This window comes from Penaeus chinensis, chromosome 37, assembly GCF_019202785.1.
Source record: "Penaeus chinensis breed Huanghai No. 1 chromosome 37, ASM1920278v2, whole genome shotgun sequence".
Lineage (NCBI taxonomy): Eukaryota > Metazoa > Arthropoda > Malacostraca > Decapoda > Penaeidae > Penaeus > Penaeus chinensis.
The window spans coordinates 8,050,914-8,063,413 of NC_061855.1; the positions used below are offsets into that span (position 1 = coordinate 8,050,914).

Sequence of the window (12,500 nt, forward strand, 5' to 3'; positions counted from 1 at the left end):
GAAATAAATTTTGTAATTGATTAATCGCACACCACAGTGTGGGATGAAAGAGGGTAATTATGGACTCCACAGGTTAAGAACCAAGAAACTGCAAGGTTACATAATTGCAGATGTGATATGAATTATATTTTACTAGGAATGTAGGATTTTTGTATGTATGTATAGAGTTACATAGTAAATCATATTTTATACACAATGTGTGTATAGATGTATAGAATGAATAATACAGTTTTTAATTTTAGAGCTAAGTTCCCAGATCATATGATGCCCATTATGCTTATTTTCATTCCCAGACAACTTCTGGAATAGGATGTCATAGAATTAGTAACCCCTCCATAGTGAGCTGGAAAACATGCCTCAGATGGGCTTGTTTTCTGCAAATTCAAATCTCAATAAAACTTGTTTCCCCTCAAGAAATTATCAGTAATGATAAACAAAGAAGAAAGATGAGATTACAGAAGACATTGACTGGCAGTAAACAGTTAAAGGAACAGTTGAGTTGTACAATTTTATTCAATACAGTCAGTAGGAACACTAACGCAGAGACTCTCTGGTAACATATATCCAGGCTAGACACTTCAAAATGCCTCTGAAATTTCAAAACATTATAATACATCAGTTGCCCTATTCGAAATGAATGTAGTATTCCATCAGCCACTATGGAGGGTAAAAGCAAATAGTGGAGGATAGTATCTTCCACACTCGTAATGAGAGTAGTGAGAGCCAAAGCTTGTAAATATTTCTTTACTAACCGATGTAAAACAAGGGTCCAAACTTGACATATAATTTAGACAAATGTTTAGCAACTCTAGGAAGTGAGTGAGTGTGAATTTCTAGGTATTATTTTGTAGCATTTATTTATAAATAGATTTGTATCATCCATTTTAACCTGCATAGTAGTACTTTAGAATGTGTAATTATCATCAGGGTGTTTGTTTAGTTATGTCCTCCATAATTGTATTTAAGGAGGCCTAATTAACTACTTAATATTTATGTATGAATATACACATTGATTCTCTGAAAATAAAGAAAAAAAGTCATAAACCTCTTCACTCCCCTGTCATTTGCATCCTTTGGTTATTCTCAAGATGCAAACTTCATCAACAAGTGCACTTATGTCAATGTGCGTGTGCATGCATGCATGCATGCATATATGTGTTTGCTTAGGAATGCAGATTTAAGTATAACACAATACATGATGTACTGTATTTATGCATATTTGTGTGTATGTTTGCTTTAAGAATGTAAATTTAAATACAAGATGCAGTACATGTAATTCAGTGACATTTGTGTAAAAATCAGGGGAAGCCAATAATTTTTAATTATTTTTGAAAAATATTTGCAAATATAAGGGGATTGACCACTAGATTGAGTGATTGTTAATTTTCTGAGCTTGATCATTTATATTATATTACTCATTTAACCCAGTGATAATGGGACAGCATGTATACATGCCATGTCTGCTATGATTTTAGTGTATTCATTTTGCTTACATATAGATGGCACCACAAGAGCTTAGTTACCAAGGAGTCAATTACTGGTCCTACCCATATCCTTGGTTTTTTGGAAAGATTTTTTTATCTTTTATTTCTTACTGCTATAAGTATTGATGATAACACTGAAAGATCACAGTGTCAATGATAATAATAATAACAGCAATGATATTAATAGCATTAGAAAAAACTACACTTTCCTAAAAGCTCAAGGAATTGGGATATTAAGTGAAGTTTGGTAGGCCTACTAATTGACTCCTTGATGACTAAGCACATGTAGAGTCATCTATTAGATGTGTAGACAGATTTCACCAGTGGGTTAAGGTTCAGTATACAGTTTAGTTCCTTAGACAAAATTGATATGGAATAAATGTCATATATAATGCATATAGCTTCATAACATGTATAAAATATAAAATTCATATTATAAAAGTATTGTATTTGGGAAGAATATTTTTGGCCATACTAATTACCCATTACCTATATGATATGAATCTATTTTTCTTTTTCTTCAAATAAAATGTGGATATTCCATTTTGGGACTCTGTTTCATTTGGAATCCTCCTTCAAAATATCAGTTGCTTGCTGATATCCTGGGATAATGAAATATGTGCATTGGTAACATAGTTATCATATCCTTTTGCTTAAAGCTTTTATGTCAATATATCATACTGAGTTGCTATTCATACTGATAATTCTTTAAACTGCTAAGTCACTAAGATAATGTAAAGTTAAGAATAATTCATAATGACTAGTAATTGATTATCTAGTAAACCCACCACATTAACAAACAAAAGTTGTCCAGTGCAAATTAAACAAAGGTTTACATCAGATATAGCATTGGCACTGAAGACCAGGTAAAAATACGCCTCCTTTTAAAGTTATAATAACAACAGTATAAGGTTAATGGTTAAAAAGCAAAATAAATGTTCAAAACATCAAAGGTCATCTAACACTATAGGAATGTATAGTTTTGAAAAGGGCAGAAAGGGGGGTTGAGTTAATGATTAGATGCTATCCATCAACAGCCTTACAGCAGTAGGATGGTATTGGAAAGGGTAAAGATGGGTAAAGGTGGTGTGGATGAGTGAATGGGTTAAGGTAGGAATAAGTAAGGGGGTATTAGATCAAGTTGAGGATATGTATGTGTCAGAGGAAGGAGAACAGGTTGTCATAGCAGAAAGTGTGTGATTCGGTAAGGATGTCTTACAGGTTGGGAGCTCAGTGAAGGGAGGATAGATTGCAGTAAAGTGTGGACAAGACAGCAGAATGTGTGGAACTGAAAGAGGAACATTACATAGGGAACATAGGGGCAGATCAGAACGCGACATGAAATGGGAGTGCTTAAGGCAGGTTCGGTAAAGAATAGTGAAAGGGGAGAAAGGGAGAGAGTATGTGTGTTTTAAGGTAAAAGGAAGTGTGTACAGTTCTGTAGTAAGGACACTGGACTCAGGAGGGAGGGGGTAATTGAATGTACAAGTTGGGAAGATTACTGTGAACCCAGCACCAAGGATGGATTTGGAGCTATTAGTGTAAACATGGATCCAGGAAGAATGAGTGGAGACAGAAGGGGGGATATCTAATTTTGATGGGTCAGGGAAAACAAAGGAGCAAATATGGGAGTAAGGTATGAGCCATGTAGGAACAGAATGGACAGAATAGGGAAGAAGTCAAAAATGGGGGAAAGGAGAGTATCCATGCAAATAGTAAGTGTGGAGAAGAAGCTAGAGATTGAGGGATAGTTAGTGTGGTGAGGGAAAGTTGGTGGAAGCAGGTATAGCATCAGAGAGAGATGCCATGCATGACTCAGTGTATAGGCCCTTAACTGGAGAGGAGCGAAAGACACCTTGGGCTAAACGAAGTGGTGGATTATATCAAAATGAACAAGAAGGGAAGTAAAATCAGAAGAGTAGATATGGCATCCATAATCAAGAGTGGAAAGGATCAAGGTAACATGAAGATGGAGGAGAGTTTTGCAATCTGAACCTGAAGCTATACAGGAGAGAGTCTGTAAGATTCAGAGACATGGCAAGCTTTTTCTCTTATGGAAAAGATATGGTCTCACCAGGACAGTTTGCAGTCAAAAATAACACCAAGGAAATTTCCAGAAGAATGGCATTGGAGCAGAGCACCATATAAGAAGAGTTGAGGACCTACAAGTGCATGAGAGAAAAGGATGTAGAAGGAGTTAGAGGTAGAAAAGTGAAAGCCATGATTAATGGCCAGAAAGATACTAATGATATTGCAGACTGAAACAACTGAAACAATGCCATTAACAGCAAGAAGGAATTTGGCGGTGTTGAGAACGCTGCCTTGTGGGTCAGCTTTGTACTGATGATAATGTGGAAGAGGCAATTTTGACTTGGAAAGTGCATTTGGAGAAGAAGGACTTTATAAAGACATCCATGTTTCCACATATGTCTAGAGAGGACAGTTGTTGGAGAATGTGGTGCTACCATATGGTATCAAATGCTTTTTCAAGGTCAAAGAATATGGGTAATATGGAGTCATGGCATGCAAATGCAGATGTAATATATGTCTCAAAATGAGCAAGGGGGTTAGCTGTACTTCTGGGAAGGAGAGAAAAGATTGTGAGATTCAAGATAACACATTAAGCGAAAGTTAACCATTCGTTCTAGTAATTTGCACAAGCAGCTAGTTAGAGTGATGGGGCAGTAGTCTTGAGGGAGGGTACCTGATTTATTGGGTTTCAAGAAGGGGAGGATAACAGCTTTATGCCTGTGAGGAGGAAATTTGCTGTCATCCAAATGTGGTTGAAAATAGTTAACAGGAAGGATAGAAAGGAAGATGGAAGGTGTCTTAGTATACGGGAATGAGTACTATCAGGGCCTTCATGGGTGTTGTAGCACAAATGTAAGGCAGCGTAAAATTCAGAGGAAGAAAATGCAGCATTATAGGACTCATCAGTGGACAGGGAGAATGTGATGGGAGTTTTGTAGTGGTCTTAGTGGAAGAGAAGTGTAGAGAAAGGTGAGAGCCACTACTGACCTGGGTGAAATAGTCACCCAGTTCATTAGCAACTTGGAGAGGATCACAGATGAGAATATCTCAAATATGGAACCCACCTGGAGATATAAGGTTCTTAGGACAATAACCATGAAATATTCTAGCATATCTAAAATGGACAAGAAGAAGGAAGGAGGGAGAGGAATTGTAGAGAGTGAAGTGAAAGTATGCCAACAGTTCTATCAAAGCACCATTATGGGGGATTAGGAAGTGGGATATATGAAGTAGGAGAAAGGAAGACTGGAAAGTAGGCACCATAGCAAAAGTGGTCTAGAACTGACCATGGAATTCTAAATGGAGAGAGGGGGACCATAGAGGTCAAGACATGAAAACGATTGCTTGCACATGTCAAAGTGTGTGGGACAATATGAATTAAGAATAATAAGGTCAGTTGTGGAGAGGAAGTGTTCTTGGGATTGGCCATGGGAATTACCCCCAAAGAGTGTGGCGGCAATTAAAATCACCTGCCATGTGGAAAAATGGTTGGAGTTGGGAAAGTAGAATTACAAAGGCAAAGTTATTGGGGTGGGAAGAGAAGTAGAATGAAGTACCTGTCTATGGGACAGTGGTTTCAAAGGAAGGTATAGAATATGGAGTTTTGTGATGGATAAGTATAGATAAGACATAAAGAGTATGAAGTGGTGCAGGGGGAATATGAGTAGGAGGATGGATATTAGCACTTTAAATGTAGAGGGAGTGGTAAGGAAATTTGAAGGTGGATGAGGGGTTTCTGTGTCAAGAGTTTCTGCAGTGGAGTTGGTTGGAGACTTGAGAAATGAAGGTTTTCTTATGTAGGGTAGAAAAGGTGACTGGTGTCTGAGGAATAAAGGAAGAGGTATGTGGAGGTTAGGGTGTGGTAGAAGATAGGGTGGAATGTTTAGACTGTCTGCTGCAGGTAGCATGAGTAGGGAGAGGGGTTGGTGTCGGGGCAGTGATAGAGATTGTAGTGTCTAGATTTAAAATGGCAAAAGAATTTCACTCGGAGAAATAGGGGATAGAAGCGGGAATGTAAGATGGTGGAGGAATAGGTACAGGGGGATGTAGAAACATCTTGGGAGGAAGGGGGAGGGGCAGAGCTTACAACATTATTAGAGGAGGAAAAAAGAGAAAAACCTTGTTGACGTGCCACATGTCTGGCCTCGTATAGAGTAAGGTCAAGTCTACTCCTGAAAACAATTGGCACATGCATGTGCCAATTGACTGATCCCTTATGACTAGGTTAGGCACAGGGCTTTGGGATGTAGAGTGGCAGTGTTTAGCAGGGTGACCTAGACACCACAATTCTGACATTGACAAGAGGGAGGTTGATATGGTGAACAGGGAGGGGTTCTCTACCAATGTAAACATTGAAGGGGACGTTATGTCTACCGGAAAGTAATCTTGGCAATATTGGTGAGGTTAGAGAGGAGTGGGTTTGAAAGTGAAATCTGTCAGGGTTGATAATGCTTTAGCTTGGGTTTTGGATGTAACTGACATGGCAGGAACGATCAGAGCAGCTGTGGAAGGAAACTTTGCCTACCTGTTTTTGGAAACATTGCTGGAAGAGAGTATTGTCAGAGTAGGGGACTGTGAAGGGGATCACTGATCCCATTTGGCTGGGCTAAACAGAGTATTCAAGATGTTTGTAAAGGTGGGGGTAGTAGAAGGATAGGGATGTGTTAAGGAAAGAGTAGTGTTGAAAGAGGTAATACTGCAGAGTGGTGGACAGTAAAGTTGCAGAGTAGTAATAAGTAAAGATGGGGTAGTTGAAGAAAGTTTTGGGGGTGCAGGAGTTAGATAATGGTGGGAGAGGAAGAATGTTTGCTGGAGACTGAGTATTGATTTGGATGGATGATTTGGATATGACTAATGTGACAGTAGGTATTGAGGAGGGGGTACTAGTAGCAGTGTTTAGAGTAATGGTCAAACAAGAGCCTGGGGTCGGAGAACCGAGAGAATTTAAATCACTGGGGCTATTTGATAAAGGGGCAAGCCTCAGTGCCATGATAACCCTGGAATATGTTGGAAAGGGAAACAGTCCATCCCTCAGGGTCCCCTTTAGGGGTAAGGGTGACAACTAAATGGCTCCCCCAGGCTGTTCTTGAATGGCACAAAGTCAAAGTCATCCTTTCAATCCTTTCAATACGGCTGTCACACCTTAGAAAGTGGATAGTAGAAGGGGTTAGAGAAGAGAGGGAAAATGAGTTGAGTCAGCCTGAACCCCAAGGCTGGGGTGCTCCCTGGGTCCCAGTTTCTGTCTCCTAAGCCCCCCACAGCAACAGTATAAGCTGGGGCAGTGCATATGTAGTTTGTAACTATGTATGTTAGTGCAAATTATTATATATACTTATTGCTGAACTAAATATTCTCATTCATGAAATTAATACACTGAAAGAAAACTAAACTTGACTAAGTCTGTGGCAAAATCTTTTCTGTCAAACATCTAGTGGACAATTAAAAACTTCCTTGCCTTCCCCAGTCACAGGTTATTTTATAAAGGACATAATAAACTTCAGGGTTGACAATACTTCATTTTTTATTATCTTATAATTAAGGAAATATACAAATCTTAGAAAACAGTTCTTCATCAATTGTTGTTAGAGTACTAGTATCTGTTCCACTGAATGGTTCTTACCTAAAAGTATATGTACACAACTTCACTTTGGAACAATTTCACCCCACTTGAGTTCTCTATTTTTCTTTATATTATGATCCATGTTTTGAAAGAAACTTGATTCTTATGAATACTATATTATAAAAATAAACAAATTTCCTATACCTTGCTAGGAATAAATATTATAATGGTATTAGATAACATTTACTGCTCTCACATTCAGTTGAAAAGCATTTTAAGCATTTGACTAAACTGAAACAATTTTTTTTTTTTTTTCCCCTAATAACTTTAACCTTTCATTCATCCACAAATTGTGTAGTCTTTCTGGAAGATGGGAAATCCTGGTTCATTTCTAAATAAAGATTTAAATTAAACAGTCAAAAGTCATCATCATGATATAAAATCACAATTTATGTATAAACAATTTACAAAAAATAGCATGCTGATGATATTGTACTTATTAATGGTATGAAATGCTTAATCTCACCTAAAAATAATGGGAGTATCGCTATCAGCACTCAAAATTTCTTTACAAATGTACCTTTAGACCTTTCGTCTGCCAATTTTGAGGAAACCCAATCTCATTTCGGATGCCCTAGCAAAAATACTTAAGTCACATAAGCATTAACTAGTACTGCAAGTTTATCATAATATCTAATAATGATATAACACTGAACACTTTTGAGATGTATTCACAGTACTGTATTTAGACATTTAAAACACAAAAAAGAAAATATATTTACAAGAACTTTGTATTATTTTGCTGAATAACAACAGCTTTCAAGAATATGTTAGCTATCTCATCTTGTGAACGACATATGCACTAGTCTAGTATTATCAAGTCATCATCATTATTATCTTGTCCTGGTTCTCCCATATGCTGGTCATGATCATCTCCCTCCTCTTCTCCCTCCTCTTCCTCTTCCTCTTCTTCTTCCTCTTCCTCCTCTTCTTCATCCTCCTCTACTTCACTTGACGATGCAGGAGGGGGATCCATGGTCTGTCTGTTGAAGAGGTCCAACGTGATGGCAGAAAGGAATGCTGGATAGCAGTTCTCATGGCGAAGGTAAGCATCAATCATGTCTTCCAGTGTGCTTGAAAACTCAGTCTCAAGAAGCTGCAACTCATTATTTTTTGTTTGCTGAAATAGAGAGATTTTATTTGTGAAGCATGAACATTTCAAAGCTAACACTTTAACCTGCCCACTCCAGGATGAGAGCCAATCACACCATGGCTAGAATGACCTATCAGATTATATGTGGTCAAGCCTGCTCTAAGTTGTGTGCAATAATAATTGTTTGCCTGTTTGGACCTGGCTACAGTCACAGAGGAGAAATAGACCATGAAAACAAGACTTAAAACCTTTTATTAGCCTCATTCCCTATACTATTATTCATGCTGCAACCAGGATCATAAAAAGTGGGGTAAATTATATTTCTTATACTTCCAATTTTTCTGTATGCATCCTGGGTTGCATGTGGCTCTGGGAGCTCCCATTGTGCCTGGATTAAAGTAATTAATATGTACATACAAGAACAACTACTCTTTTTTAATTTTTTTCACATGATATGAGACATCCTTGAATACCAAGCTTTAGGGCCTCATCACAAACAACACAAGTTTACTCACCTCAAACAAGAGATAGTCTGCTTGAGATTCTGCATACATACTAATTAGTTTATACTGATTATCAGAGCAAGCATCCACTCTGTAACCAGTGAGTCGATACATCACCTCACGTATCGCTTGAGATTTTTTCTTGAAGGCCTCCATGAGGCGTTTATTGCGCATCTCCATAGATGTGATTTTCTCTTGAAGTTCTGTAACAGATTGAAAATGATGTAACATATACATTTTGGATCATTATCATCTCTATCTTTCCCCATCTCCCACCCTCACTCTTCTGCTTTCCCTGTTCTCCTCACTCTCTTTGTTCATGTCCATATAAATGCTTATTTATTTCTTCATTATAACCACTCAAGCAGATAAATCACTCTTGGGCTACCAGAAGAGAAACCAAAAAAGCCTCAACATTCCATACCTGTAATTTCTTTTGAAGATGGACCATCAGTGTTCACTTTCATCCCAACCTTCTGGGTTATGTCATGCATTTCTCCTTCTTCCAAGAGCCGCACCCTCTCCCGTAGAGACTCATTTTCTGTCTGTATCCGCTCAATTTCTGTGGAACGGTTCTCCACAGCTTTGGCAAAGGGATTATTCCTACAGAAAAAAATTAATTATACCTTTTTTTTTTTTAGATGAAGCATCTACACTTTGCACTTAAATTACCTTAAACCCTATATGAAAATATTTCATATCCACATACATTTATTCACATAATGCAAGCATCATTTATTAAGACTCATTCCTTTAACTTTGTGAATGAAAATAACTTCTGATAATACTGTAAACCCATATACTTTTCTCTCGTTTTTACTGAAGCTAACTAATATGTTTTAAAATCAATCAAGTGACAATTATTCCCTTAGTATTCCATATTTGATAAAACAAAGACATGCAAGAGAGCACAAACAAAGAACATTTAATGTATAAAGAGAAAATGACCTCAAACATAAATTCATTCATCCACATTTCAGGACACAAAACAACAGAAGAGGCGAAAGACTTACTCAAAGTGTATAACCTTAGTCTTGGTGGGGTCATAGTCTCCCTTCAGCGCTCGGCTTTCAAGTCTCAGTTCCAAGGTCTCTTTTTCTTGAGTTAACTTGCCAATATCTTTTTCAAGTTCAATCACTTTCTTCTCAAGGGCAGAAATTTTCTCTGCATCATCCTTTCTCTTTAATATTAAAATTAAAGTGTTAGTATACATATTATAAACTTTAAATCAATTTTCAAACCTTAGCATAACATAACAGGAACATTATATCAAATACTTCAAGACATCTACCAGAACGATATCTATTATTCTCTTTAATGTTTCCTGAGGTAAATCATGAGAAATACAATGACCAGAAATATTCCTTTTTAGGACAATATCCCTTACCTGGGGAATATCCTTCTCTTCCTCAGACTCCTTGTTGAATGCGTCTAACTCTTTCTCAAGTCGTTGGAGCTCCTCCTTGTAAGACTCTAGCTGTGACTCTAACTTCACAATTCTTTTCTGGCTCACTGTTGAGAAGTTGATCGTCACCTCAGACTCGTAAGAAGTAAGAATGCTCTTCAAACTATCTCGTTCCTGTTTGGGATTACAGCAATTGAGTACGATCATAACTCTTTTTCTAATGGAAATTAATTGAGTACAATCATAACACTCTTTTTCTGATGGAAATTAGAGACAGATTGACAGATTGAGAACTGTCTTGCATTGCTCTTCCAGAAGATTACAAGAAATCCAGGTGCACCTAGGCCAATTGGTTAGTTGCTTTAATCTCAAGCATAACATCCATTTATGGTGAAAAAAAAAAAATCACAAAATAACTATAGTGGGCAACTAATTGGTTCTGAAATATTAGAATGCTGTTTTTCTCTCATCAAAAACATAAACTCACATTACCTTTGTTACAAGCATAAGCTTTCTCTGTAATCTTTTAATAAGCAGGGCATTCTGCTGAGTATTTTTCTGTTGTTTCTCCAGTTTTACTTTGAGGTTTAACAGCTGAACACTTTCTGATGCTCTGCTGCTTTCCAATGACTTTTGGCTGTTGAATATAAATTTATCGTTACAATGAACACAACAATAAATATTTGACAAATACACTGATACATCCTACAGCCTTCCAAATTCCACGATAATTTATATTGTTACCTTGCACGTAGTTCTGCAATGCCTTCTGCTATCGTTTGGTCTCCTTGCTTCAGCTTCATCAACTGCTTTTGCAAGTCATAGGCAGTTGCTTGAGCTAAGCCAAGCTCCTCACTGACAACTTTTTCATATTGCTGCAGTGCATCCTGGAAGGTGATTTAGGAGTTATATAAACACATTAAGGAAGAAAGGCACATCTCGGTAGGTTTTTCCATGATATCGAGAGGAGAACTAACTAAGTGCTATTATGGGTTACAAAGTTATTTCCACTCGAGGAAGATTCTGAGACACAAAAGTTTTTTTTTTTACAGAAATAATGCTTTAAAAACAGTTTTTTTCTTCATTTAAAAACTCCTGACCCATTTGTTTGTTTGGTTTTCGTCAAATCTTAATTGAATGCTCCAATAAATAAATATCAAAATTATAATCTACATGATAAAAAAAAAAAAAAAACAGGTTATCATAATGCACACAATGAATATACACTTTAATATTATTTCCCAATTCCTCTAAATAAAATAAAATCCCATGCAAAGAATGTGAAATACCACCCCCCACCCCCCTAAAACAAATAAGGCTAAAAAAAAAACATAACCTCACATAAACTGCAACAGATTAAAGTGTAGATTAACTTGCCTTGTAGGAATCAGCCTTGGCTTGCATCAAAGCACTGTCCTGACAACGACTTTCGAGCAGTTGCACTTGATGCTGGGCATTTGTCAGCCTCTCTTCAAGAAGCTGAGTGTTCATTGCTGTCTCTCTGTTATAAAAAAGAAAAAAGAAATGTTTTTTTTTAGATTAATGCCAAAATATAAAGGAAATATTGTATACTAAGTGCATTTGTGTCTAAACTAAATCTCTTGTTTACATTATGATCTACATATGACCCAAGGCACATTCCCTTAGCATGGTTGTTATTCAACCAACTACATAATCTATTTCTTATGTTCACACGACAATACTAAATTTAAAACAAACAAGTGTTGCAAACCTCAAGAACTTGTTTTCTTCTTTCAATTTGGCAATTTCTTTTTCCAGGCCAGGAAGCTTGCGCACTGTTGTTTCAAATACCTCAGATTTGCTCTGCAAACTCTCAAGTTCTTCCTGATGCATTTCCAGTTTCTGGTGAAAAATTCGACTTATTTTTTACCGCATTTAATTAACAATAAAAAGCTAAAGTCTGTTTTTAAGGTGTAACAACAATTTCTTATAAAACCAACTTCATTTCTGATACTTTATTGATTATGATGTATGCTCGCTAAATTTGCATTGCAGAAGTACAAAATCTCAGCCACATAAAACAAGTGCTGGTAAAAAAAAAAAATATGATAAAACAAATAATACTTACTCTAATTTTAGACTTAGCCTGATCAAGCTGCAGTTTTAGTGCCTCTGTCTCAAACTGACTTGCGCCTGAATCTCTGAGCTTGTTTTGGGCAACAGCAAGTTGTTTTTCCAAATCTTGTGTATAGGACTGTACGAGGTCAACCTTCACAGAACACACAGAGCATTAGAGACCATTATAAGATGCTTCACCCATCTTACAGTACAGGGTTAATGAACAGCATGTAATATCAAAGTATATATAAATGAAGGTAAAGAGAAACCTCAAATTTCATGATAC

At 36.9% G+C, this 12,500-nt stretch overlaps 2 protein-coding genes across 2 annotated transcripts in view; one reads left to right on the forward strand and one right to left on the reverse strand.

Annotated features, from left to right (window-relative positions):
• Window positions 1-2,027, forward strand: part of LOC125045408 (matrix-remodeling-associated protein 7-like) — an 8,189-nt gene extending 6,162 nt beyond the window's left edge. The window contains exon 4 of the mRNA XM_047642620.1: window positions 1-2,027. This exon is cut by the window's left edge and continues 435 nt beyond it. The gene's annotated coding sequence lies outside the window, so the exon portion shown is untranslated.
• Window positions 2,028-7,017: 4,990 nt separating this feature from the next.
• LOC125045435 (mitotic spindle assembly checkpoint protein MAD1-like) overlaps window positions 7,018-12,500 on the reverse strand; it is an 11,385-nt gene continuing 5,902 nt past the window's right edge. Inside the window, exons 5-14 of the mRNA XM_047642681.1 lie at window positions 12,225-12,365; window positions 11,868-11,998; window positions 11,513-11,636; window positions 10,880-11,022; window positions 10,628-10,772; window positions 10,118-10,309; window positions 9,744-9,910; window positions 9,155-9,333; window positions 8,743-8,933; window positions 7,018-8,254 (exon numbers count right to left, since the gene is read on the reverse strand). Of these exons, the coding sequence (XP_047498637.1) occupies window positions 7,937-8,254; window positions 8,743-8,933; window positions 9,155-9,333; window positions 9,744-9,910; window positions 10,118-10,309; window positions 10,628-10,772; window positions 10,880-11,022; window positions 11,513-11,636; window positions 11,868-11,998; window positions 12,225-12,365 (1,731 nt within the window). The 3' untranslated portion in view covers window positions 7,018-7,936. The remainder of the gene's footprint in view (window positions 8,255-8,742; window positions 8,934-9,154; window positions 9,334-9,743; window positions 9,911-10,117; window positions 10,310-10,627; window positions 10,773-10,879; window positions 11,023-11,512; window positions 11,637-11,867; window positions 11,999-12,224; window positions 12,366-12,500) is intronic.